Consider the following 26,640-nt stretch of genomic DNA (forward strand, 5'->3'; position numbering starts at 1 on the left):
TTTTGTGAAAATAGACTTTATTATAATAAAATGTCTTTTTAAACAAATGCCCCCACCATTCCACACCCCTGGAGACCAAGGTGGGGGTGGGAGTTCAAACAATCTCCCACCACAGCAACGGAAACATGCAGAGACACTCACCCAGCCAGAGTGTGAGGCAAAGGGTGCTAAGGGGAGGAGGGGGACAAACCCCCACCCCACTCTGAACAGGGAATGTATGAAAATAGTTGCATAAATCTGTCCTCCCCACCAGCCCCCAGACTCCAACAGGGGCCAGAGGAAAACGATGCAAAAGAGAAGTTGAATCCGATGAGCAAAATAAGGCAACCCAACTCCTGCTCTCTGCCCACAGGCCCCGGGTCTTGGGTCTCAGGTCTTGCAGGGGGGTGTGGAGGGGCGCTGTGGGGTGGCGTCAGGCCCGCTTTGGCTTGGCCTTTCTCCATCCCGGGCCTGTGCGGTGGAAGCGAGGGGGAGGAAGCTGGGCTGAGGCACTGAGTATGTACATCTATATACACAGCTCCGCCCCCCCGGGGTGGGGGGCTCGGCAGAATCCAGTGCAAACTTTCCTTCAAGGAGGGAAGACTTGAAGAGGACGGCCAGCGCCGTAGGAGGGAACAGGATCTCCCCGAGCCAGGCGTGTGGAGGCCGAGAGGGGACTAGCATAGCGCAGCGGACAGCAGGCGCAGACGGGTGAACCAGGAGTGACAAGTCCGTGTCCCCGGCCCCTGGACTCGCTCCTGTGCCGGGGCTCAGGGTCCCCGCCTGTAAGAAGACGATGCCCATCCGGAGGACCAGCCGCTCCTCTAGCTCTGACCGTCACTGGGTCTGAGTCCTATCCCAGCGCCACGGTGCTCACTCGGGAGAACCAGAGTCCAGGGTCTTCCCCGCGCGCGCGGCTGGGGCCTCAGTCAGGCCACAACATCACTCCTTCTTCCCCGAGCCCAGTTTCCTGAGGAGCTGCTTCCCCTTGGAGAGGAGAACCCACACCTTCCTGCTTGGGCCCTGTGGCAACCCCGGTTCAACCTTGGGGAAGCGGTGAGGGCCAGGAGCACAGGGCCAGCCTGGGGGCACTGGGGGCCCCTGGGTTGAGCTGACCCAGTCCTAGAAAGTAAGAGAAAAGGGGCAAAGTCAAGGCCTGACCCCCACCCCACCCTGCCTCCTTTACCCTATGACCTCAGGAGCCCGCAGCCCCCAGGTCATCACAGAAGCACAGGCATGAACCAGAACCCATGTCCGGCCGCCGCCCCATGCAGAGCACCAAGAGGGAACGATGATGGGGGAGCATGGAGTTGGCGGTGAGAAGGGATAGAGGAGGAGGCTCAGTTCTGCTTCGGTTCTCTTGGACAGGGGCGAGCCCCTCCCCTCCTCTGGGTCTCTCCGCAGGATGCTGGGCTGATGGAGTTCAAGAGCCCTTGGACTTGACCCTTGGGATGGGTCATCCCCTCCTAGCCAAAGGGAGAGCAAGGACGGGGATGCTGGAAGGAGCCAGACACTCCAGGGAAGGTGGCTCCTGCACCACCGCACAGACGAGCAGGCCACACGGTGTCTGAGGGCCTTCACGGAGGGGAGGAGTGCCCACTCCACGGGGAGACTCTTCCTTGGATGGCCCCAGAGAGGGCTGCAGGGAGGCAGCGCCAGAGGCACTCACACTCACCATGAGCTCTCTCCAGAGAGAGCTGCTCCCCTCCCGCCCCTCCCTGCCCTTAGCATGCCTCCTCTGCAGAGTCTCCATGTTCTATGAGCCGCCATGAGTGGCTCCCTCTGCCACACACCCACCCAGACTGCGCTGTAAGTGGCCTAAAAACAGGGACTGGACAAAGAAGAGAGCCACGAGGAAGCCTCCCCCCACCCGCTGAATTCCCACGCCCCCTCTGTGGCCTCCTGTGCCTGGTACAGCCCCGTCAGGTCCTGCCAGCCTGCGTGTTCTCCACCCCCACCCCCTACTCCCTTCCTCAAACCCCCACCTTCCACCAGGGCCTGGCAGTCTACTGGCAGAACCAATCACAGAGCCCAGGCGCCGGGTGCCCAGCCTGGGGCCCGCCTCCACCTAAGGCCCTGGTGATCTGGCAGGGCTGCCCACAAAGAGGTCTGCTGGCACCCAGAGGGGGCTTCCCAGGTGGCGCAAGTGGTAAAGAACCCACCTGCCAACACAGGAGATATAAGAGACGTGGGCTCAACCCCTGGAGTCAGGAAGATCCCCTGGAGGAGGGTAGCACCCGAAGGTCAAAGAATCTCTTTCCAACTAGCCAGGGCTGATGGCTGGCTGGGGTTGGGAGGAGATCGGAGGCCCTTACCACTCCCACCCCGGGCTCCCGGGAGGGAGGGCTTGCTGGGGAGACACACGGAGGGGCCCCAGAAATGAATGGTTTGAGGTTATCCATGGACTCCGACTGTTTAAACCTCCCCTTTTATACCCACCCCGCCTGCAAGAAAATGGAAAGTTGGACATAAAATCATGCCTCTGATGCCCCAAGAGGTCATGATTCAGAGGACAAGGGTGGGGAGATGGAGCCTATTATTACTGGTGGCGTTAGTATCATTCTTCTGTCACCAATAATAATCACAATATTATAATACCATAGTCATATAGTATCATAATACACTGATGAGCCACAATGTGGATGTCACACAACATTCTATGAGCCGCATGTGCTATAGAATATGAAGAGTCAGCTAACGTGGGCAGTACATCCTAGGATGACATGTGGTCCTAAGGCAGCTGGCACTGCCCTGAATAAGGAAAGGGGAGGGGCGATCTGAGCTCCAAAGTGGGCTCACGGCAAGGGCTCCCTCCCCTGTTCCTGGAAGAAGGTGGACAAGCCCGTGGGGCTCCTGTGTCTGAGACAAGGAGCACTATCTGATCGTGTGAGATGAGGAACAGGGTGACGTGGACCCAGGGGGTCAGTCCCCACTTACATGTCGCTCTCTCTACATATATCTATCTCCATCTAGCACTGGACTCTTCTCCTCCTCGTTCTCTGAAGAACAGGGAACAAAGAGAGGAGATGGGTTACTGGCAGACCACGAGCTCTCCAACCAGTCTCCAGCCACCCAGGCCACTAGGTCCTGCTTGCACAGCCCCTGACTCTGGAACTAGCGCAGATGGAGGCCCAGGGCTTTCCGGTCGGGGCCCGGCCCCCTCACCCTCTTCGCGCCCTGGGAGCCTGTAAGTATACTCCACCCATCCAGGAACTGGGACCTTGCTGGGCGTCTGGCTTTAAAAAGCGCCTGGGAGCAGGGGAGCTGCAGCAGGGGATCAGGGAGGGTCCCTGTGATGGGGGCTGTGATGGCAAGAGGTGTGGGAGGCTCGCGGGTCCTTTTCCAGGGGGCCCTCCCCTGCACTGGCTGGGCCTGTGGACAGCCGGGTCAGATGAGATGGGCATCAAGGTCTCGGCCTCGCTCCACCATGCAGAGGGGCACATGCTGGGCAGGGGGGGAGGCGGGGGGAGCCACCCTGGCTGGGTTCCCTCTGGCCATGGGCACAACCCCCTCCTGGGCACCGTGGGCACCTGGACCGCTGCACGCAGCTGCACCCCTCCCACGACGCAGCGTAGAGACCCAACTGCTGAGCCTGGAGCCCAGGTCTTCACTGACCTGGCCCTCGGATGGGGCTGCCCCAGGCTCCCTGTCTGAGCCGCCTGCCTCAGGCCCAGGGCCCTCCAGGAAGTTGGATGGAACCAGGCCCCGCTGCCCATTCAGCTCCCCCTGGGGAGGAGATGCAGGTGAGACAAGACCAGGAGGGGCCTCAACAGCACCCCCCGAACCCTGAAGCTCTGGGGGGACAGCCTGGGGTCGGTGTCCCCATCGTGGGAGGCAACTAGCCTGTCCCTCTGGGTTTCCATCAGGAACCTGGCTCCCCCCAACCATGGCTCCAGGAGAGCCCCCTTGGGCACACCCCCACCCCCACGTCCTCACGTAGTAGAAACCGTCATCGTCCATGGCCCCGAAAACAGTGATGACGTCCCCTGCCCGGAAGGGCAGCTCTGCCTATGGAGAGACCATGAGGCGGGAGTCAGGCCGGGGCGGGCCCGGTCAACCACCCAGCCTTGGCTGGGCTCTGAAGGGGCTCACCTCCACATCCATGTTGGGAGAGCTCTCCCGGGGGTTGTAGTCAAACGCGGCCACCATGGAATGGGGAGCTTTCAGGCTAGCAGAGGAGGCCAGTGGGGGGGGCCCTGGAGGGGGAGGAGAAGATGACTCGGGGCTCTTCCTAGGCACTCCCACCCCTCTCCTGTCCTCGGCGCTGGAGACCTGCCGACTGGAGTCACCGCCTCCGCACCAGCTGTGGCTCCAGGGGAGGCTGGAGGTGCAAGGAAGCCCCTCACCTGCACGGGGCTGGGCGGGCCCTTCCCACTCAGCTGCGGAGAGAAGGGGCCTGTGAGCCCTGCCCCTCCGTCCCTCCCCTCTGGGGGCAGGGGAAGGCGGGGGGCTGGTGCGGGGCAAGCAGGATGCTCAGCCTCACACAGGGAGAGAGACAGGAGAAGGACCATCAGCCCGAAAGCAGACCCGCCCTGCGGTCTTCACAGTGAACTAAGGGCCAGACAGGGTCAGTGACTTGCTCCAGGTTGCACAGAATGTATAGCCAGGTGCTTTCTGGAACGGGGCTTTCCGGGCGGCACTAGGGGTTAAGAGCCCGCTTGCCAATGCAGGAGACAGAAGAGACAAGGATGCTTTCTAGAACAGAGGTTCCGGCAAACCACTTCCCATCCCCATTAGAATGAAGTTCCCCATGGGACGCATGGCTGTGGGTGAAGGTGGGGCCGGTTCCCTCCACCTGTTCAAGACAGACCTTGTATGTGTTTCCCGAGAGCCAGGCAGTGCCCCCAGCCCCTCCCTCCTCATCCTCAGGGGCCCTGGAGAAGAAAAGGATCACACCCACCTTTCTTGGAGCGGCGGGGCTTGGGAGGAGGCCCGGCAGTATGGGCTGTGGAGTAGACAAACAGGCCGTTCCCTGCTCCAGACAGGCAAGCAGACGTCAGAGGGAAACCGAGGTGAGGGAGCGAGACGGACAGCGACTCTGGTCTCCTCTCAGGGCTGTGCTGGGGTTCCTGTGCTCAGGCCTCTAAGGCCACTCTTCCCTTCCCATCCCGACCTCCAGGATCCAAAATACACGGCCAGTCCCCCTGCAGCGGCCCCCATTCCACACGGCAAGCTCACTACTGCAGCCACGTGGGCCCCAGCCTCTGAGGGCCCCAGCGACTCTGCCAGTCTCTGGATCAACCAGATATCCTGGTTGCTCCTGACGTCCAAATTACTTGGGGCTGGGGGGTGTTGAGTCGGCACTGGGGTGGGGGGCGGTGGGCGAGGGGCAGGAGCAGGTCATACCTGAGCCCTCGGCGAGAGCCTCTGGGGACAGACGGCCCTGCCGGAGCAGCTGCTGTGTCCCCGCAGGGCTGTCCACGGCCACCTCAGCCACCATGTTGCAGGGGATGTGGCCCCACCGGCCCCCAGCCTCACCCCGGTAGAAGCCATCTGCGTCCTTGTCTCCAAACACCTGGAAGCAGAAGAGACCAGCTGTGTCAGCGGGCCAGGTCCGCGTGCTCCCTGCACCCCGATCCCAAGCACCCGCCGCTCAGGACTGCAGAAAAATGCTCTGCCTTTCGTGGGACTGGAAATAGGGGCAAATAGCCAAGAAGAAGGATCAGAGGGATGACAGAAAACAGCTCTGTCCATACGATCATCACTCACTATCTGCACATCCATTCCCCCAGTCCACCCCAGACTGGATCTCCCTGACCTCAGAGTTTTAGCCCAAAGCCTTCAGGAAATCCTTGCAGGCTCAGAAGAGGTCGTCATGCTAACAGTAGCAGTATCACGCTGTGCCACGTGCCAGGCAGTTTCAGCGCTCTGTGGGTACTGAATCCTCTAATCCTCAAACAAGCCTGTGAGGCAGACACTCACGTGATCCTCACTTTACCCATGAGGCCCGAAGGAAAGAATCTACTCTGGGTTTCACAGCTCCAAGTGGTACTGTCGCAACCCCACTCCACATCACCTGGCTCTAGAAGCTGCGTTCCCACCCAGGTGCGGCTACCATCCCTCCAGGACAAGGCAGGAAAGGAGGGAGGAAGCAGGACCAGACAGCGAGTCAGTCACCTTCAGGATCTGGCCCTCCCGGAACGGGAGCTCCTCTTCCCCAGCATCAGGGTTGGGTGACATTGACACGGGGTCGTAGTCAAACAGAGCCACAAAGACCCTGACAGGGAGGTCCCGGAGGGCCAGGGATGCTTCTGGAGGGCTCCTCAGGGGAGCTGCGCGGGAGAAACGGCAATCAATTCTGGCCAAGGAGGCGGGAGAGGCCCCCTTGGCCTGGCCCAGCCCCCGCAGAGGCTCACCCAGCTCTGTGGAGCCTGGCCTAGGGGCCCAGCCCTTTCTCCGCTTGGAGCTGCTCTGCCCTGGGCTGTCCAGCCCTCTGGGCTCCCCAGACTCTGCTGCCTGCAAAGAGAGGGCAACAGACATCAGGGGTGATGCACCACCCCTCTGATGGGCGCCTCATTAGGGGCAGGACCCCAGGAGCGCTCCCCCCAGCTCTGCCCCGTCGGCGGAAGCGGCACAGCAGAGCAGGGACACACATTCCTCTCCTGGAGCCGTGGCCCAAGCTCACTGGAGCCATCGGACACCCCCACGGGGGGAGGAAGGGCAGGAGGGGAGGCCCCGGCTCCGGCCACCTTAGCAGATGAGTGCAGTAGAGGGACTAAGGTTTAGATCTGAGAGCTGGCCGAGGCGCGTGTGAGAGGAGGGCCTCTTCTCGGTGTCAGGGTTGGGCGATGCTGGACATCGCAGGCTGGGTCCTGAAGCTGTCACTAGCTAAGCAGAGGAAAGGGTCACCTGCCCCAAAGGCAGGGGGCCTGCTGGCAGCAATGGGCGACTTATGGCCACAGAGCATCCGCGCGTCCCAGTTCCGATCGATCGGCAGAAGCAGCAAAGCAGTGGAATGTGGGTGGGAGGAGGCAGGTGAGGGAGCCCCGAGGCCCCACCCCACCTCTGCTGATGGAGGCGGCAGCGTGGAATGGGAGCGGCCGGTGGGCAGCAAGCAGGGCCACCGGGCGGCGGTAGGCAGGGGGCTGCCCAGGCAGGGAGAGGGCACGGACCCGGGGGGGCGGCTCCTTGGCTCTGCCGGTCGCACTGCGGCCTCTCCGCTCCGGCTCCCCCTTCTCCCAGGCCGGGGAGTACGGGTAGGAGTGGGGGCCTGAACCGGCCTTCGGAGGTGCCCTGGGCCTTCCCACGGGGGCTGCACCCCAGGCCTCCCCATCTCCGAGGCAGCCGGAGCTGGTGATGCTCATGTCCCCGCCGCCTGTCTCTTGCTCATCCTCAGAGTCATATTCGATGCTGATTTCCAAGCACTTGGGGGAGAGGCAGCTGGCCAGGCCCGGTTCCGGTTCCGGTTCCGGGGCCCGGCCCCGGGGGCACGTCCTCGAGGGGGCGGGCCGCGCCCTCCCGCCGGCGTCTGGTGGAGCCCTGGCGCCCTCGGCCGCAGCGGGGCCGCCCCTCTCGCGCGCAGGGCCCGGTGCTCGGCCTGGGGCCTGGGACCCGCCGCTGCCGTTGCTGAGAAGCCGACTGCAGTGTTCCCGGGGATCCGGGGACCGCCTGCGGCCAGGGGGCTTTTCGGGGGAGCCACTTCCTTTTCTCCAGCTGCCGCCACTGACCAGTCCCAGCGGGTCCTCCAGGCGATCCCCAGCCCTGCAGGGCTGGGGAGACGAAGCGCAGAGGCCGGGGCCGCGGGGCCGCGCGCCGTCGCAGCCCAGCCCCGGAGGCAGGCGTGCAGGCGGGCCGGGGTCTCTGGACGCAGAGCCTGCCCCTGGCCCCTTCTCCTCCTGCGCGGCCTCTCCGGCCTCCTCCTCCTCCTCTTCCTCCTCCTCCTCCTCCTCCTCGGGGATGCTAAACAGCTTCTTGCTGCGAAAGTGCTGGAGAGGCGGCTCCAGGATCTGTTCCAATATCTCCTCGTCGCTGTCGGTCTCACAGAAGGGGTCAGGCTGGGGCTGGGGCTGGGACTGGGGATCAGGGGGTGGGGCAGGCGCAGGGAAGAGAGGTCCGTGGGGAAAGGACAGAGCTGTGACCTTTGCCCTTAAAGGAGGGCAGGGGTTTCAGGTAACCCAAAGCTCCCCACCCCGCACCACGCAACCCCGGTCGCCTCCCTCCAAGAAGGAAGACCAGAGAGAGAGTCTGGCCCAGAACCACACAGCGTGTCCAGGGCAGGGCCACAGGGAGCACTAAGGAGCCCGCCCAAGAATGGGGTGCGCAGAGGGGCTGAGTGTCGGGAACAGGCCAGGCCTAGATGGTGTGGGGCCTCCCAGCCCCTCCTCGGAAGCTCCCAGCTCCCACGAGGCTCTCAGAGGGCGCTGCATGAAGCAGGCTTGAGTGGGAGAAGTTACAGAACGGGGCGCCTCGGTCCCCCCCTTCCTTTTCAGGAGGGTCGAGGCTGGGCCTGAGCTACTTCCTAGCTGCCAAGCAGCAGAGGGCCCAGGCCGCACACCGAGAATGCTGCTGGCACAGGGGAGCAGCCACTGACTCTGGGGGCGGAGGCCGCAGGAACCTGAGGGGCCCCCCAGCCCCTCCTCACCCCGATACCTTGGCCCCCTGCCCCCCGATGCTGTGGCCAGCCACCTGCTTCGGGAAGGAGCAGGTCCTGACACCCATCTCTTCTTCCTCCTCCTCCTCCTCCTCCTCCTCCTCTTCTTGAATGTCTGACAGATCCGAGTTGCGGCCCTGGTCCACAAGGGAGTTCCCTGGATGGACCCCCAGCTCGGCTGCATCCTCCTGCAAGAGGCCAGACGTGGGAGGACAGCGGGGAGGTGAGCAAGGGCACGTGGGGACCTTCTGACAGGGTCAGCCCCAGCCAGGATGAATGGGGGGTCCCCCTGCAGAAGGAGAGAGGGGCATGCCCCCAAATTGGAGCACAGGCACCACGCGGGGCGGGGAAAGAAACCTGGAAGACAAAGCGGCAAGCACAAACAGCCAGACACACAGCGCAGAGCAGAGCGAGAGCGGGGCAGAGAGCAGGCAGAGCGGGCAGCCAGCTCTGGGCTGGCAGAGGCGGGGAGGAGGCCCTCGACTCCTCGTGGTGGCCCAGGGTGCCCCAGCCCCGTACCTCAGCCCTGGGCCTCAGCCCGGACCCTGCGTCTCCTCCACGGCAGGCCTGGACACAGGGCAGCCTCTGGGCCAACGTTCCTTGGGTGGTGCCGCGTGCCAGGCGGGCCTCTCCTGTGGTCTGCTCAGCGTCCTCCTTGGCCATGGAGGAGGTGGCAGGGCCAGGAACACAGTCTTCCAAGGCGGGCTCGGTGGCCTTCCTGTCCCCAGGGGCACCCAGCACAGCCGCCCCAGCCTGCTCCTGGAACGGCAGGCACTGAGGAAGGGGCCCCCACCCCGAGCCCAGACCCTCCTCCCAGCCTCTGCCAGCCACCCTCCTCCCCAGCCAGGTACCTGCGAGACAGGCGCTGGGGGCTCCTTTGAGGATCCTTCTGCCGTCTCTCTAGGAGGGCTGGCTGTGGGGGCGCCTGGGGCCTCTTGAGGCCCACGGGGGTCGGGGCACCGGAGAGGAGAGCTGGGATCCCCCGGCCCCGGGGAGGCTGGAGCAAGGGGCGGTCTGACCTCCGGGCCCGGTCGTGGGCAGGCGCAGGGGACCCTGGCCGGCCAGGAGGCCTCAGCCAGGGCGGGGGCAATAGGAGCTGGGAGGGAGTCCGCCGACTCGCCGTGGGGCGACATGGTGCGCACGGCCACTGCACGGCACGCCTGCAGCAGCTGCAGCTGCGCCAGCTCCACCAGCACGCTGCCCGCCGTGGGCGAGGCCACCTCCATGATCTGCAGGGGGGCACAGCACGGGAAAGGGGGGCTGCAGTGACGCCCCCACTGGCTGCTGGTGCTGTGCTGGGAACCGCACCCTCGGGTGCCTGGTCTCTTCTGAGCCTCCTGGCCACGGTGCCTCAGGGCTAGAGTCCTAGTCCATGGGCGACCAAAGCCCGCGCTCTTAACCAGTCTGCTACACAGTGCCCAGATGCCTGGGGCGGGCAGCTCCATGCCAGGCCGGGGAGACGAGGCCTCTCAGCACGGAGAGGGCAGAGACCCACGCCCTGCTCCCAGGGTACAGGAGAGGGCAGAGACCCACGCCCTGCTCCCAGGATACAGGTGGGTACCCCCGGGCCGTACCTTCTGCCCATCAGCATAAACAGCGTAGCCTGTGACCCGGACGCCGTTGGAGGTGCCGGCTGCATCTATCGTCACTGGGAGCCAGCTGATGATCAGGATCCCAGGGGAAGGCCCCGGCTCGACCTGCACATCCAGGGGCGCGTCAGGTGGGCCTAGGGGAGGGGGCACAAGACCCAGGATTGGAGCACTCCCGCCAGAGAGGACAGCCCACTCTGCCACTTCCCTAAAGATGCAAGTAGCAGCCAGTGTTCCCCTGGGGCCACCCTCCCGGGCCTGACCTCCCTGGGGCTTACACATATCAGGCGCCCGCGCCCACCTACCTGCTGGCAGTGTGGTAAACTGCAGGGTGGCAGCCCGCGGCTCTGGCCTCTCCCCGCCTGGTTCCCAGGACCCTCGAGGGGGAAGCTGAGCCTCCACTCGGGCCTGATAGAGGGTACCAGGCCGCAGGTGGCAGAAGGTGGCCCAGTAGGTGCTGGGGCGGGCAGGGGGGCATTCTTCCCCGTTGAGGTAGACAGCATGGGCCAAGCTGCTGTTGCTGGGCACCCAGGCGATCTCGGCAGACGTGGCGGTCAGCCGATGGACCCGCAGCTGGCTAGGAGCCACGCCAGCCTGGGCCCCCAGCAGCAAGCAGCAGCGCAGCGGGTCGGAGCCACCCCGGCTGGTCAAGGCCTGCACAGAGACCCACAGGGGCCCCGCCTGCAGGTCCAAGTTCTCCAGCACAGCTGTGGGGGGCGCCCCAGACCCCAGGGCCTGCCGCAGCTCCCCATTCACACAGACGTGGTAGCCACTTAGCTCCACACGCTCAGGAGGTGGCTCCCAGGCCAGCACCACGCTGTGGGCCAGCTGCTTCAGGATGGCCAGGCGGCGGGGGTAAGGCACGGCAGGGGGCTCCCCCAGGCCCTCGGGCGGGGGGCTCGGGCTGGGTGCCTCCCCGGCCGCCTCGTCCTCTGGTCGGGGCTGGCTGCGTCCCCCGCTGCTCTGGCCCCCACTACTGCTGCCGCCTCCGCTGCCACTCAGAAAACTGAGCTCGGGGCCTGAGCTGTGGGACAAGTCAGCCAGCTCCGGAGGCAGGGAGGCCAGCAGGTCATCGTCGGACACGCGCTCAACAAAATTGGAAGGGACCAGGCCCCGCCGGCCATCCATGAGCTCCCCTGGGGAGGGGAAGACAAGAGAGGAGGCGGAGAAAAACACAGCCCGATCAATGCATTGTAGCAAGGCTTGGTGAGTGATCCGAAGCATGTGATTCACCTGTTGGCACTTTTAAAAGAGCAGTCAAGATGTGGACTGGGAAATTATTGTTAATTTTCACTGGTGTGATAACAGTACTGTAGTTCTATAGGACAGGCGTCTTAAATTTTAATGTGCAGATGAATCACCTGGAGGTTTGTTAAAATACAGACTGCAACTCAGCTGGGTCTGAGCAGGGCTGAGATTCTGCACTTTGAACAAGCTCCCAGGTGATGCTGCAGGATGAAGGATGTCCAGGTTTACAGAGCTGCACACGGAAGTATGTCTAGGTAAGGTATCGTGTGTCGGACTTCCCTGGTGGTACAGTGGTTAAGAATCTGCCTGCCAAGGCAGGGAACACGGGTCCGATCCCTGGGCCAGAAAGATTCCACATGCCTCGGAACAACCAAGCCCGGGCGCCACAGCTGCTGACGCCCAAATGCCTAGAGCCGACGCTCTGCAACAAGACGAGCGCTACCCTCTCGCCTCAACTAGAGAAAGCCCATGCGCTGCAACGGAGACCCGGTGCAGCCCAAATTAATCCAGTCATTTAAAAATAAATAAAATATCATCTGTCAACAACTTGCTTTTCAACCCTATTTTTAACCCACATGGGGAAAAGGCAAGTACGACAAAATATTAATAATTGTTGAATCCAGGTGGTGAGTACCTAGGTGTTCATATTATGATCTAACTTCTCTGCCTGTTTGAAGACTGTCATATTACATGGGTCTGAGGAGTGAAGCCAAGGGCACCCCTCAACCTTCCTGTGTGGAAAGCAGACATCCTCAATGGGAGAGGGAGGTCCCGTCCGGCTAGAAGAAAGGCAGGAATCTTTAGAGACAAAAGAGATACATGCCAGAGGAAAGAGCCCCCGTGGGTTCTAGAAGGCACTGAGATCCACAGCAGGCCTGCGTCTAGGAGCATGGCCGGCAGTCAGTTCTTTTAACATTTGTCTGTCTGCGTTGGTCTTAGTTACGGCAGGCCGGGTATTCGTGTCACACAGACTCCCTGGCTACAGTGTGCAGTCTTAGTTGATCCCAAGCATGTGGGATCTTTAGTTCCCCAACCAGGGATCAAACCCACTCCGCTGCACTGCAAGGCAGATTCTTAACCACTGGACCACCAGGGAGGTGCCTGTCAGTCAGTTCTGACAGCGCTTGCAGGAAATGGACCAGCTCCCCTGAACACTTGGTAACAGAACATTATAAAACATTTCTTACTGTTTGTTTGTGGGATGTCAAAGATCAAAGAACCTGGACAAACGGCCTATCATATCACAGCTAATTTGGGAAAAAGAAAAAGAGTCCCAGGGCACAGAGGAGCTGGCGGCTGTTGGGCCTTCTTGGGAAGAAAGGGGAACAAGGGCCAGGTTTAGGGCTAGGGGTGAGTGTAGGCTGTCCTGAGCGGCAGGAGGACGTGGAAGCTTCCCCAACATCATCTGTCTCTACTTAGGCTAGGAGCTGGGGCGGGGGGTGGGGAGTAAGAAAAGGAAGAGAAACAAGAGACTTTCAGTAAGTTAGGTAACAAGAGTGTAAGTAGTGGGTTGAAAGGTGGCCTTCCCAAAATATGTCCACATCCTAAACGCTGAACCCTGTAAATACAGCAAAAGTGTCTTCGCAGACACAATTTTAAGGAGCTTGAGATAAAAGACCGTCCTGGATTATCTGGGTGGGCCCTAAACCCAATGACAAGTGTCCTTATAAGAGGACACACAGGGAGAGGCGCTGAGACGCAGGGACCAGAGTGACGCGGCCACAAGCAGGGAACAACTGGACCCCCCAGAAACCGCACGGGACAAGGAGCAGAATCTCCTCTAGAGCCTCCAGGGGCACGGTGGCCCTGGCAACACCTTGCTTTCAGGCTTCTGGCCTCCAGCACTGTGAAAGGACGCACGTCTGTTGCTTTAAGCCACCACCAAGTTGGTAGAAACTTTTTACGGCAGCACTAAGAAATTCATCCAGGCACTAACACTGTGGGATGTGACGCTAACGGGAGGAATCATCACACTAAGCAGATCCGCAGCCCTGCAAGGCTGGTGCAGGAGCCGGGGCCATAGTCAGGCTCATGGTCTGGAAGCCCCTGTCGCTGAGAGCAGCGCAGCTGTGGGATCAGATACAGATGAAGCCACCAAAGTAAGATGAGGAATAGGGTGTCTAACCCCCCACTTGCCTGCATGCCTTTCCAGCTATCCTAGATTGCATAGTTCAAATTCTAGTAACTTGTGGTTAGTTAATATTTATGTTCTTGCTGGTGGTGATGGTGGTGGTTTAGTGGCTAAGTCGTGTTCGACTCTTATGACCCCATGGACTGTTTTCTGCCATGCCCCTCTGTCCATGGGATTGGACGGAGTTGGTGCTTAGATTTTTTTTTTCTCATTAAAAAAGCCATTTTTCTGGGAGCTATTTAATCCTTCTCTCTATCGTCCATCCCTAGCAAGAGTTTAGTTGTTTTCCATCATTCCCAGCACCTGCTCAGATAACAGGCTTGGGGCCCCAGGAGGAGAGACTGAGCGGGCCCCACAAACCCAAAGCTTTCAGTGATACAGACCCAGACCAGAGCACTTTGCTGAATCCCCACACACCACTGCAACTCTTGCCTGCCCTGTCCACCCCTCATCCTGGTCTCCACACCACACTGTCCTCCATGCTGTGAAAGGTCACAGCCTGGCGCCCAGCCAGGGCACCCTGAAGAGTCTGCCATGCCCTGCCCGATTGCCCACTCAGTAATACCGTGTCTGCCTCAGTGACCTGATCACCCCACGGGCACCACAGAACTGCCCTGGGCACTGTAGAACCGCCCTGGAGCTCAGCCCTGCCTGGGCCCTGGCAACTGCCGACCACTTGCTGACACCCTCTCCCGGGCCCTGGACCCCGACCCCTCCTCCCCACACTCACTGGGTTCAGCATCAGATCTATACACCACGTGCCTGACCTTGAGGTCACTAGTGCTCAGTGCTGCCGTGCCCTGTCTGCCAGCAGAAAAGCGAATTTAGCTGAAATTCCCTGTGATGCTCTGTCCGCCCTCTGGACTGTGCTGGGCCCTGTCCTATCCTGCACGGGGCGGACGTGGAGTCAGACCAGCTGCCCGCAGAGCCCTTTCCCCACAGGCCACCGGGTCTCTCTATGCCTTTCTGCCGAGTCTGAGGAGTGACAGTGGGCTCAGAGGGTGCAGATGGGTGGGGGGCTTTGGGAAGAGGAGCTTGAAAGCAAACACAAGGATGGGACAGTCCCCGCTACCTCCTACCTTCAAAGAAGCCGTCCTCGTCCATGCTGCCATAGATGTAGACATACTCGCCGGCGGTCAGCGGCAGCTCAGCCTCTGGGTTCTCGTTGGGGCCCTCGAAGGGGTTGTAGCTGTGGGGAGGCCCAGAGGAGGAGGGGGACAGTGACCAACATCCTGTCTGCTCCCTCCCGCCCCCCCGCCCATCGCTTGGCCTTGGGGACACTTTGTTGTCCACCGTTAACCACAGGGAGTGCCCACTGCACCCACCCCAGCCCAAGGAGGCGAAGATGACTTCTCCTGCCCTGACCCCCGCCACACCCCCTCCGTCTCGTTCCCCTCATGCACCCCAAATCCCGGAGGGCCAGGGCGCAGGGGTCAGGGCCCACCTGTAGCGAGCTAGGAAGACCTGGACCCTGGCTCCGCCCCGGTCACCCTCTGCCACTGCCGGGAGCAGCGAGACGTTGTCCGCCTCCAGCTCCTCCACCTCACTGGCCGTGTCCACCTGGGGGCAAACAGAAAAGGGCCAGTCCTCTCCAGGGCCCAGGGGCCGACCGCAAACCCGGCAGGGGAGGCCCCGCTGTCCTGAGACGAGAAACAGAGCAGATGCTGGACGAGGCCAGAGGCAGTGAGCTCTGCTGACACTTTCTAAACCAGAACGTCAGCCCTCGGGCACTGGTGGAGCCCAGAGGCCTTGGGTCAAGGGAGAGGGGTCAATGGTGACCCCTCCCTGAGCCCCAGCCTCTGGTGCACCAGCTCAGTAAATGAGACCACCGTGCCCAGCAGAGAGGGGGCAGCCACTCTGGCGGTGGGGGACAAGGGGGCGCCCAATGACAGTCTGTGTCTTTAAGGTTAAAAAACTGCAATAAAGCGCTCTAGCTGGAAGCAAAGGGGCAGAAGGGGCTGAGAAGTCCCTGGGACAGAGGTACTGCCAGGGTAAGCGGGGGCACCCAAAGCCAGCACCTCCACTCGTGCCCACAAGGGGACAGTAGAGGCCGCAGCTGGGCTCCACCACTTCCCTCACCGGAGGCTGCAGGGCTGCTCCAGACGCCCCCATCCCACCCCTCCCTGCACTTTCTCAGGTTTGGGAGGGAGAGAGAGAGACGGCTGCGGTTGTGAGTGATACCAAAGAACTTGGCAGTAATACCAGCTGCCATATGCTAAGCATCTACTGCGCGCCCCACACGGTGGGAGGTTCTGTCCTTGTTGTTTTCACATCATCCTCCCCACAACCTCACCGGGCAGGCTTGTTAGTTCAAAACTCAGACAACAGCGAAACTCAAGCCCAGAGAGGGTCAGTGACCTGCCTGAGACAGAGCTAGGACCTCAATCCCAGAACCCGTGCCCCTTCTCACAGTGCCACCAGCTTCTGCCACAGACACGCTCACCACCAACCTCGTTGTGTGAGTCCTGGCCCCAAAGGGTCTCCCTTCCTGCAGCCCAAGACTCTAAGACCTCGCTGGGCCCCAGAGGGGCAGGCTGGGCAGCCCCTGAGTAGGGACGGCAGGCAGGACCAGCAGGCAGGGCAGGCCCCATCGGAGCTCCCCGCCTGCCGGGAGGAATCCACGGGCCCCTCTCCTCCGGGGCCTTGTCTGAGCCCCCACACAGGCCATCAGCCCCCCAGCTCCTGGGCCACACCCTCCCTCCACCTGCTCCCGCCAAGGCAGAGCTAGAGCCCAGGCCCCTCCCCAGCACTGACCTCGGGGGTCGGGCAGGACTTGGGGCTGTTGTGGATGGACTCAGAGCGAGAGGAGTTGGACAGAGACTCTGCCCTCTTGGCCGGCGTCCTTCGGGAGACCCCAGCAAGGGTGGCAGAGGCAGGCTCGGAAGACTTCGGGGTGCAGCGCCCTGGGGAGGCTGGTGGGAGGTCGAGGTCTACAGGAAAGATGACACGTGGTCTTGGGGGTTGGTGTCCCGAGGAGTGACCAGTGACCACGCGTCCTCTTGGAGCTAGCGATCAGGCCCTCCGTGGCCAAGTTCCCTTACAAGAAGGGAAATCCTGGGGGAGCTTACTGAGTGGAGGTGGAGGTGACTTACACGTATTATTTCACAGCTTCCTCAGAGCAACTCAATGAGGTGTAGTGGACGCCCCTGTCTCAGAGCCTAGGACACACGGCCCACAGAGCTTTAGCAGCATCACTCCCTGAGTGAGTGGAGCCGGGACCACCCGATCTGACCGATGCCCAGCTGGCTCTTCGCCAGCCCACACTGCCTGACTCCTGGTGCCCACCTCCCAGCCAGGACCACAAAGGAGGGGGAGGAGCAGCTACCTGAGATTCTCTAATGGGCTCAGCTGTTTCCCTCTGCCCCACCCTCCACCCGGAGCCTGGGTCAAGCTAGAACAGGCTCTAACTTGCTGTGTGACTTTGGGTGAGCTGCTAGCCTTCTCTGACCCTGAACTCCGCTCAGGACAGAAGCACCAGGCTGACGGCGCTGGGGGTCTACCTCACCTTTGGGGCTGGATCCGCGGCAGGGCTGCGGGGTGGAGCAGCAGCAGGGGGGTGGCGGGCGGACCCCTGGGGCACTGCAGCCCAGGGCGGAGGTGAGCAGGTCCAGGGGGCCAGGGTGCAGGCGGAAGGCCTGGAGCTCCTGCGCCAGCAGGCTGAAGCGCTCGGTCTGGCTGCGGCACTGCTCCTCCAGCTCCCGGACCCGGACCTGCGCCGAGACGCAGGATGAGCTGCCGGGCCGTGGGGCTGCCGGGGCCAACCCGTGCCATCTCCACACAGCCCCGCTTCAGATCACACCCGTCCAGGCCCCGGGGCTGGGCACAAACCCTCAGCCTGGCCGCCCGGCTGCCCCGCTGCCCCGCTGCCCCAACATAGTGTGGCTGAGGGTCGAGACCGGGCACCGTGGGACACCGTCACTTCCAACCCCGCCTCCAGCTAAGCTTTGTGCCCCAGGCGGTGGCATTTTCTGGGCCAAAAGGGGTTGCCCCACCCCATCACCACCATGGTATCACTTCAGGGGTTCTCTCTGCTCCGTGGCTTGTCACCCTCCCACAGCCAGTGACCCACATCCCTGCCCTCAGAGATGTCCCCAAAGACCCCAGAGCTTGAGACATCGTTAGAACAGGAGTGAGCCAACTCCCAGGAGTTTTTCTCAAGGATCAGTAGAATCCCCATCAAGGAGGTCATGGGTCAGACTGGCTGGCTTTGGAACCTCCTCCTGGTCTCAGGGACTGGGTTTCAGAGATGGGCAGGGCCTATATGTGCCAGGCACAGTGGCAGGTCTGGGGCCGGGGCAGTGAGAATCCCAGCCCATCTATGGAGTCTCAGCCTGTGACCAGTCACACCCCTGTCATTGGACAGGAGGGCTGGAACCGCTTGAGCCTGAGGGAGGAGACTCAGCTCAGCCAGCCTGGAGCGGTGTTGGGGAGAGCCCCCCGCCCCCACTCCCCAGGGAGGTGGGGGATCAGGAGGCTGTACCTGCATGGAATCCAGGGTAGACTGTGGCAGGAAAGGAAAGCCCAGAGAAGAGGTTAGAACTCTTACCCAGGGGGCATTACCCACAGAGGGAGAGAGGGGCCCAAGTGGACACGTCTCAGTCAGCTCCCTGGACCGACTAAGCAAGCGCTAACTGGAAAGATATTTCAGGGCCAAAGGTGGAGGGGATCGCCCCAGCCCCCAGAGCATTTAGGAGCCCTTCCTGCAAGCCCACACCCCCACCCACACACTCACCCACACCCTGGCAACCCCCTGCAACACTCTGAACCGCCCCAGCCTTCCCCCTAGCTGGAAGCACGGCGGCCACCTCCAGGGACCCTACCTCCAGCAGCTGCACAGCGCCTTCATGCTCCCTCTGGGCTTCCGCCTGGGCCTACAAGTGAAAGCAAAAGTGAAGTTGCTCAGTCGTGTCCGACTCTTTGCGACCCCGTGGACTGCAGCCCACCAGGCTTCTCCATCCATGGGATTCTCCATCCATGGGGTTCTCCAGGCAAGAATACTGGAGTGGGTTGCCTTTTCCTTCTCCAAGGGATCCTCCCGACCCAGGGATCGAACCCAGGTCTCCCACATTGCAGGCAGACGCTTTTACCTCTGAGCCACCAGGGAAGCCCTGGGCCTACAGGTGGGAGGAGGCAAATGCTGGAGGAGAGGGGTGAGGACTGGGGTGGGATCGAAGGAGGTGGGCAGGCAGGACGAAGGAGGAGAGAGAAGGAAGGGGGCTGGGAAGGGGCTGTGGGTGCCTCCCTCCGGTTCCCACTCTGAACCGCACCTCAAGTCCGAAGGCGAAGGGGCCGAGAAGAGGGGCCTGGGACTGCTTCCTGCTTCCCAGACCCTCCCCCTTGGGGTTTTTTCTTCTTCTGTCTCTCTTGATGCTCTCTGCCTGCTCATCTTTTGCCCCTTCTGAGTGTCAGGGCCCCACAGGGCACAGTGCTGGGCCCGCGGTCACTCTCTCTCTAGACTCCCATCTAGTCACAGGACCAGATGCACTGAAGACTCCGAAACCTGTCTCCAAGACCGACTTCCCCAGGACCCAAGACTCACAAGCCCAGCTGTCTATGGGGCTCTCCACTCAAGTGGTTAACACACAGCCCAAACTTGGCCAAAATGGAACTCAGAACTCAGGATGCCCGACCTCGCAAACCTGCTGCCCGTCATCCCTCACTCCTGGCAGGTGAAAGGCCCAACCATCCATGTAGTCAGCACTTGAGTGAAGGCACACGGCACTCGATCGGAAGCCCGCAATGAGTCCTGTCAATTCTCTGTCCACAATGTACTTCGGATCTGCCCACTTGTTCCCCGCCGTGGATTATACTCTCACCCAGGCAGACATCATCTCCCACCTGGACCCCTGTGTCCACCCAACACCCGAATGCCTTGCTTCTTCGCCCACGCCCCTGTCCATCATCTGGAGTGCTGCCGAAGTGACCCTCTAAATGACGAATCAGACCATGCCAGTCCCCTGCTTGGGACCTTTGAACGGCTTCAAACGACTCAGAAAGCAGAATACCCAAACTTCTCCCCTGACTTTGAAGGTCTGATGCGATCTGGCTCTTGCCTACTCCTGCCGTTCCGTCCATCCCACCACATGCTAGCCACACTGGTCTGTACCCCTCAAGCTTCTCCCCACCACAGGGCATCGGCATGAGTATACCCCCTTCCCAGAGTGCTCATCAGCTGGCTCCTTCTGACCCTCGAGGTATGAGAGGCCTCCCTTGCCAAGCTCCCTGAAGAGGCCCCTCACCCCATCCCCGCCACCCTGTGTTGCATCACCCCAGTAACTTTCCCCACTGTACTTGTCAATGCCTGCGATCAGTTCACGCATGAACCTAAGTTCTGCTCGGTCAGGGACCTGGCCTTTGCCCCTCACAGTCCCTCCAGGGCCTGGCACAGTGCCTGGCACATAGTGTGTTAGTTAGATAGTGTTAGTTGCCAGTCGAGTCAGACTCTTTGTGATTCCACCGACTGTAGCCCCCTAGGCTCTTCTGCCCATGGGATTCTCCAGGCAAGGATACTGGAGAGGGTTGCCATGCCCTCCTCCAAGGGATCTTCCCCACCCAGGGATGGAATCTGGGTCTCTGCATTGCAGGCGGATTCTTGACCGTCTGAGTCACCAGGGGTTCTCTGTAAATACCCACACTGGATGAGGGTCCAGAAGCTACAGCTGGGGTCTGGCAGCCCCCCGCCCTTCTGCCGCCCCCGACGCCGCCCCCACCTGCTGCAGCCTCCGGACCTCCTCCCGCTTCTCCTGCAGGCTGAGCCGAGCCTGCTCATGTTCCACCTCCAGCTGCTGCCGCCGCTGGGCCACCTCCCGCATGTGCTGAAACGCAAGAGCCTGCGTCAAGGCCCGAGCCCTGCTCTATTGTCTCTACGGAAGATCTAAGATGAGGGCGCCTCAGACACCATGTGTTCCAGACACTCTGTTAAAAAGGAAACTGCGGCTAGAGAAGGAAAGGGCCGTGGGCGCCAGGACTCAGCCTACACCCCCGCGTCCCACGAGGGCACATGCTTCGCCAGCCCTCTTTCTCCCCGTGCCGCCCGGTGTCCTCACCTTCAGCACCTGCTCCAGGCTCTCCAGCTTGCTCTGCAGACCTTGGCTCTTGAGAAGGGCCGAGTCCCTCTCCTGTGTCACCCCCAGGAGCTGGCCCCTCAGTTCTGCATTCTCCCACTCCACCTGGACAGGGTGGGGCGGAAGGGGGGTGCAGGGAGTTGAAAGCATGAGCCTTGCCCCCCAGCACCCCCACCCCCAGGGGCCACAGGGTGTTCCGTGCTCTCCCCAGCTAGGGAGCTGGCAGAGGCAGCGCCTTGCCTGGGGATGGGACCCTGGCAGGACCTGGGCAGAGCCGCTACCTGCTCCTTCTCTGTGGCTCTCCCACTGAGCCGAGAGTTCTCCTCCACGAGGCGGGCATTCTCGTTCTGGGCTGCCCTGAGCTGCAGTTCCTGCGAGACCAGAGGGGAGCTCCAGGGAGGCTCCCAGCACCCACCTCCTCCTCTCCCAACACAGGCACACGTGGGACCCTGCCGGCCCCCTCCTGGGACCTGCATCAGCCGGGAAAGGGAAGCCCTGCCAAGCAGGAAGGAAAGCATGCTTTCGGGGCAGGAGAGAAGGAACTGGCGTTCTGGGGCGGTCCTCCACCTGGTGGGCCTGATGGACCCAAGGAGCTGGCCTTCCAAGGCCCCACAGAGCTCACCAGCTCCTCACATCGCCTCTGCTTTTTCCGGGCTTCCTGCTCTAGGCTCTCACATTTCTTCCTCTTCTTGCTGAGCTCCGATTCCTGCGGGATCAGAAAGGAGCTCCTCACACAGGATGGCAGATCCACCTGTAAAGGGTCTCCTCCAGCGCCTTAACCCGGGTCTTACCAGTTGCTGCACCCGCTGCTGTTTCTCTGGCTCCCCTAGGACCACAGCTGGGTTTTCCACATCCTCCTGAGGTGTGGCCTGAAAATGGCCAGAGGCAGTGGGCTGGCACCTGAGGGCAAGGCCTCAGGGCAGCCTGCCCCCCGCCCCGCCTGTCCGAGGGGGGTTCCCACCCCACCTCACAGTCAGCAAAGAGATCCCTGCTCAGGAAGGAGAAGGGGTGCTGTCTGCCCCCTCCCCGCCATCTCCAGTTGATCCTGAGTGTTTTGAGATCCAGAGACCCATGATTGCCCTGGGAGATGGGTCCTCTATCCAGGCCAAAGCTTTCCCTTTTTAGCTTGCAGCCCTGCTCTGCACTCAATAACTGTCCTGGGTGTCCTTCAGTGACTGGCAGGGAACTAGGAGGCTGCCTGGGCCCCCAGGGAGGTGATGTCCCCAGACCTAGGGGTTATGGATGCGTAGCCTTGGCCTAGAGCCTACAGACCTGTTCAGACCCTCCTCCCAGCTTCCCCAAACCCACCCTACGAACACACCGCGGTTATCCATCCGCGCAAACTCTGGAGGACAGGTCTTGATGAGTGATGCTACCTCCCTGGACCAGGCAGAGGGGCCAAATCCCTTCTCCCTACCCTCTTCCTAAAAGGAGGGGGACCCAGGTGCCGCCCAGGACAGAGGATGGAGAGGAGCCAGACCTCTAAGTAACGGAGGTCCGGAGCGGGGTCCCCAGCTCTTGGGCCAGGGGACTCCTAAGCCCGACGCCCGGTGAGGGTCGCCCGTACCTGGAGCCGGGGAGGACACCTCGCCGCCCCCGGGGAGCCGGGCCGGGTCTGACGGACCGGGCAGGCGCTGAAGGGGGCGTCCCCGCGCTGCGGCTGCGGCGGGAGGCAGCGGCGCGGGCTGGGCCCCGGGCGGCTGCCAGGGCAACCGGGGATTTGCGGCCGGGCCGTACCACTGGCGGCGCGGCAGGGGCGGCAGGGCGGGCCGCCGGCCTCAGGCCTGCGGGGCGGGGCGGGGGGGGGGTGCCGAGCCCCCGGGGACGCGCGCGGCGCAGGTACGAGCCCTGAGAGGCCGGGCCGAGGACCGGGCCCGGGCCATGCGCGCGCTGCCACCGCCTCGTCGGGGCTCCGAGCGCGGTGCACGGGTATGGGGGCGATCCCGGAGCCGCTCCCACCCCATTCTCCGCACACCTACACACCTGCCCTGGCGTCGGCGCTCACCTCTCCCGGGGCCCCCGGGGCGGGCGCCCCTGCTCTGGCCGAGACAGAGGGGCCCGGGGGCCGGGGCGGCGAGGGCGGCTCCCGCTGGTTGCGCAGGGCGATCTGCCTCTGCAGCCGCAGCACCTCCCGCTGGGACTCGCGCAGCAGCCGGTCGAAGTCCCGCACGTGAAGCCACTGGGGGCCCTCCTGGAGTCGGGGGACCGGGAGCCGAGTCGAGTCTAACCCCGACCCGACCTGCACCGTCCCCAGCTGAGCCCGCCCTCCGCCGGACTGCAGGGGCCCTCGGGCGCGGGCAGGTGCGCACCTTTCCCATGCATCTATGCCCGGTCGCAGATGCATGCCTACACAGCCCCATGCAAACACTCCCGGGAGCTCGTTTACTGGACACTTGCGGTGTCCTCGGCAGTGTGCTCAATGCCTTGCGAACATCTCTGCACCCCAGTGTGAGGTTATGCGTGAGTTCATACAGCCAAGCCCACTGGCTTGCAGCCCGAAACCTGGAGCCCAGAAATTCCCAGGTCTGGGACTCACGGCTCCACCCCCTTCGGTTCAGGCGCCCGGTCCCTGCTCCCACCTGGGCCGTTGCCAGGGGAACCTACTCCCAGCAGCCTCCACCTGCTCGCTTCATTTGCATCTCATTACCATCTCAGTCTGCATCCCACACCGCCAGGCCGGCAGTCCTAGGTAGGGCTGAGCCGGAAGGGGTGACCAGGGCCTCCTCGCACCTTGCCCGCCAGGGTGAGCCTGGCCTGCAGCTCCCTGCACTCCCGCTGCAAGGCAGCAATCTGCTTGTCCTTGGCCAACAGGGCGCTGGCTGTCTCACTGAGGTCCCGGGCTCGTTGGCGCGCCAGGGCCTTCCGGCACAACTCCAAGCTGGCCCCTGGACTGGGCATGGGAGCACTCACCTGGCCAGGGGAGGGGTAAGGCCAATGGTCATCTGAGGGCTGGGGCATTTCTCCCACTTCTCAGCTCCTCCCAAAGGAGGGGTTAGGACGAACACCTTTGAAATGCGGCCTTCACCTGCTTCCACCCTGAGTCTGGATCTACCCTGGGCTGACCCTCAGCCTCGCTTGACCCTTCCCTGCAATCCTCAAGCGGGGGGTGAAAGGGTTAACTCCACCTTCTAGCTTAGGCCCAAAGGATGCTGCTAATTGAGGGCTGCCAGTGTGATGGGTCTTGTCCCTGCCCCCACCAGCTCTGCACCCAGAGATGAGCGCAGCAGGAGGCGGCCGCTAGCGCCAGCACTGGCAATCCAGAATTCTGCTCTCCCTGCCTGGGATCCCCCCCTGCCCAGCCCTTCTCTCCCTCCTGTGGTTCCAGAAGCCCCCAGCCCCATAGCCTGGCTGGCACTGGCCCTTCCTACACCTCAGCCGCTGGGTTCCTGCATCCCTGGGTACTAAGAATCCACGATGCCCAAGCCCCACTGCCCTGGCACCCCTCTGCCCTGGTCGCCCAGCCTCCATCCAGTGGCCTCCCATCCTCACCACCCTCAGGTTAGTCTCCTGCAGCTTTCGGGCCCTCTCCTCCAGGCGCTTGGCAATGACCGCCAGCTCGGCATTCTTCCGCTTCAGCCTCCGCACCTTCTCCTCCGTCTCTGGGAAGCTGTTCTTCCTCTGACAAGGGGTCAGCCAGAATTGGGGCATGTGGGGAGAAGCCCGGACCCCACCCCAGACCCAATCGTAACAGCCTGGGCCTTGGGCTAGACTCTTGGGCTCACAGGGGGGCTCCTTGGCAACTCTAGGTAGGGGTTCACCCTCTCTGGGTCTTGGGGTCATGTCAGCTCCATGTAGCTCCTGTTTGGAGGGATGTTCATGGGACGAAAAGGATGCTGAAGCAAAGAGCTGGGGTGTCTGAGTCTGCCTCCCCACCAGGACCCAGGACTTGCTTGCCAAGCCTCACCAGCATCTGGTTCTCCTCCTTAAGGATGGCACAGCGCTGCTGCAGCTCCCCCACAGTCCTCAGCAGCTCCAGATTGGGCCTGTCCCCGAAGCCCATTTTCAGCTTGCCCTGGCATGGGAAAGGATGGGGTGCAGCCCCTCAGGAATAACCCTACCTAAGGAAATCAGAGCCCTCTGTATGGACGCATTCCCCCTCCACAGTCCAAGGAGATATGGAGACAAGAAGGTTCTCCCCCATGCCCCAGGCCTTCAGAGAGGAGTACAGGGGGGGCTGCTCAGTACACCAGCATCTCCCAGCCCTGGGACCCTCTCTGCTAGTCCTCAGTTCTCCCCACCTCTGCCCAGCGTCCCCTTTCAGGAAAGGCCAGCCTCAACTCCCACCCCCACTCCTCCAGGCTCCCCCAGGTCCTGAGTCCCCCAAAGTCCAGGTCCCTCCATCATCTACAGGAGACAGCTCACACCCACCCCAAGCCTTATCCTCCCTGGCTTGGCCCAGCACTGAGCCCCCCTCCACTGAGTCACTTCCTCCAGACTCTGATTCCATCACACACACCCCCACACACTCCCCCAGTATCCCCTAGCCCCCAAAGACAGAGAGATGCAGAGAAGAGAGACAGACACAGACAGACTGTCAGAGAGAGACTCACAGAGGGAGGGGGAAGGGGAGGGTTCAAGGCAGACAGACAGGCCGAGTCAGAAGGACAGACAGATGGTGAAAAACGGAACCACTGAGATTTCTGCCCAAAGAAGGAGGACAGATGGTCACTGAGATGGACCCCCAGACAGAGATAGGCCCGGAGAAGACAGAGGGCAGTGAAGTCCCCGACCATATTCAGGCCTGCAGGCAGGGAGACAGCCCCAGCCTCACAGACCCCGGCCAACCTCAGCTCCCTTACCTTAGAGAAAGCCTCTGCCTCGGGGTCCTCCAGCCTCTGACAGCCGGGTCCGGAGCTCAAGGCTCCCCGCGCAGGGCTGGGCAGCCCAGTTCCTGTTCTTCCAGGCTCCATGCCCCCCACAGGCCCCAGGCTTCGGGCTCCCTCAGGCTCGGAACTCTCCTCAGGCCTCAGTTCTCCAACACGCAGATCTGCGGGGGTACCAGCCATGCTTGGTGATGCACCTCCAGCATCACCCCCCAGGTCTGGAGTCCAGCTCTGCCAGGCGGGCAGTGCCCACGGCTCCATGTTTCCGGGGTCCCCCAGCGATGGAAGAGATGTCAGTTGCTCCATGGTTCTGCCAAGGGTCCCTAGGACCCAGGCCGGGGGACATCACCCAGCCAGCTGGAGGGGCCGATGAGGGTCATGCCAGGCCAGACCCTCTCCTCTCTGAGCTCTTGGCTTCACTGAAATTCCATCCAAGGTTAGCCGAGTGCTTCCTGCCCCACAAAGGAGGCTGTGGGAGCCGGGGCTGCTGGAGGAGCTGGAGCCAGGGGTGTGCGAGCTGTGTTTGCTCGTGGCTGTGTGCACGAGCCTGTGGAGCAGCAAGGGTGTCCCCGCAGGGGTGGGGAGAGTGTGCTGAGGCCACCGACAGCAGCTCCGGCTGAGGGTGTGCGCGTGTCTGCAGGTCGGCCTGTGCCGGTCAGCACGGCTCTGTGTGTGTGTGTGTGTGTGTGTGTGTGTGTGTGTGTGTGTGTGTGCGCGCGTGCGTGGGGGGGGGAGGATGGGTGCTCCTACTTGTGTGTGCTGGGGGCTGTGGTTTTGTGTGTCACTGCCTGAGCCTGTCTCAGAGTTGCCAGTTGTTTCTGCGTGTGGGTGTCTACTGCAGGGCTGTGGCGGTGTGTGATGCTGCCACTGGTTGTATCTGAGCCTCTCAGTGCTGTGCTGCTGTGTGCATGGCTGTCATTGTGTGTCCGTTTCGGCATCTGTGAGTCTGACCATCCATCACGATCCCTTAGCCCGGCTAGGGTCCACAGGAGCTGCTGGGGGTGATCCCCAAAGGTCCGCTGGAGTCCTTTATCTCCTGCTCCTCTCTCCGCCGCTGCTGGCCAGCTTGCTGGGCGGTTGGGCTGGTCCTAAGGAGGCCTGGGTCGGTGGGCTGCTTGCCTCATAGTCTCTCTCCCTGCTGGCCTCAGCTCTGGGGACTGAAGGGGTTCCCTGTAGTCCCAGAGCCCCGAGATGGTGGGCGCGGAGGAGGGCCGAG

At 62.3% G+C, this 26,640-nt stretch overlaps 1 protein-coding gene across 2 annotated transcripts; it reads right to left on the reverse strand.

The window, feature by feature from the left end:
• On the reverse strand, positions 1-26,640 carry TSPOAP1 (TSPO associated protein 1). Of its 2 annotated transcripts, XM_018064115.1 has the most exons (31): positions 25,401-26,640; positions 24,506-24,613; positions 24,091-24,219; positions 23,332-23,511; positions 22,607-22,792; positions 21,393-21,470; positions 21,224-21,307; positions 20,883-20,972; positions 20,584-20,706; positions 20,248-20,352; positions 18,358-18,408; positions 18,018-18,038; positions 17,043-17,247; positions 16,292-16,467; positions 14,982-15,097; positions 14,617-14,726; positions 10,464-11,294; positions 10,144-10,295; positions 9,421-9,798; positions 9,089-9,328; positions 8,569-8,757; positions 7,092-7,991; positions 6,336-6,435; positions 6,097-6,251; positions 5,326-5,494; positions 4,880-4,951; positions 4,072-4,175; positions 3,916-3,987; positions 3,595-3,705; positions 2,917-2,978; positions 1-1,101 (listed from the first exon to the last, which is right to left on the reverse strand). In XM_018064115.1, exons 1-30 carry the CDS (start codon positions 25,728-25,730, stop codon positions 2,949-2,951), a joined length of 5,595 nt encoding a protein of 1,864 aa, XP_017919604.1. In that variant the 5' UTR covers positions 25,731-26,640; the 3' UTR covers positions 1-1,101; positions 2,917-2,948. The 2 variants fall into 2 exon arrangements, with proteins under 2 accessions (XP_017919604.1, XP_017919603.1); XM_018064114.1 differs by lacking the exon at positions 2,917-2,978.

Source organism: Capra hircus, chromosome 19, assembly GCF_001704415.2.
Source record: "Capra hircus breed San Clemente chromosome 19, ASM170441v1, whole genome shotgun sequence".
In the NCBI taxonomy this organism is placed as follows: domain Eukaryota; kingdom Metazoa; phylum Chordata; class Mammalia; order Artiodactyla; family Bovidae; genus Capra; species Capra hircus.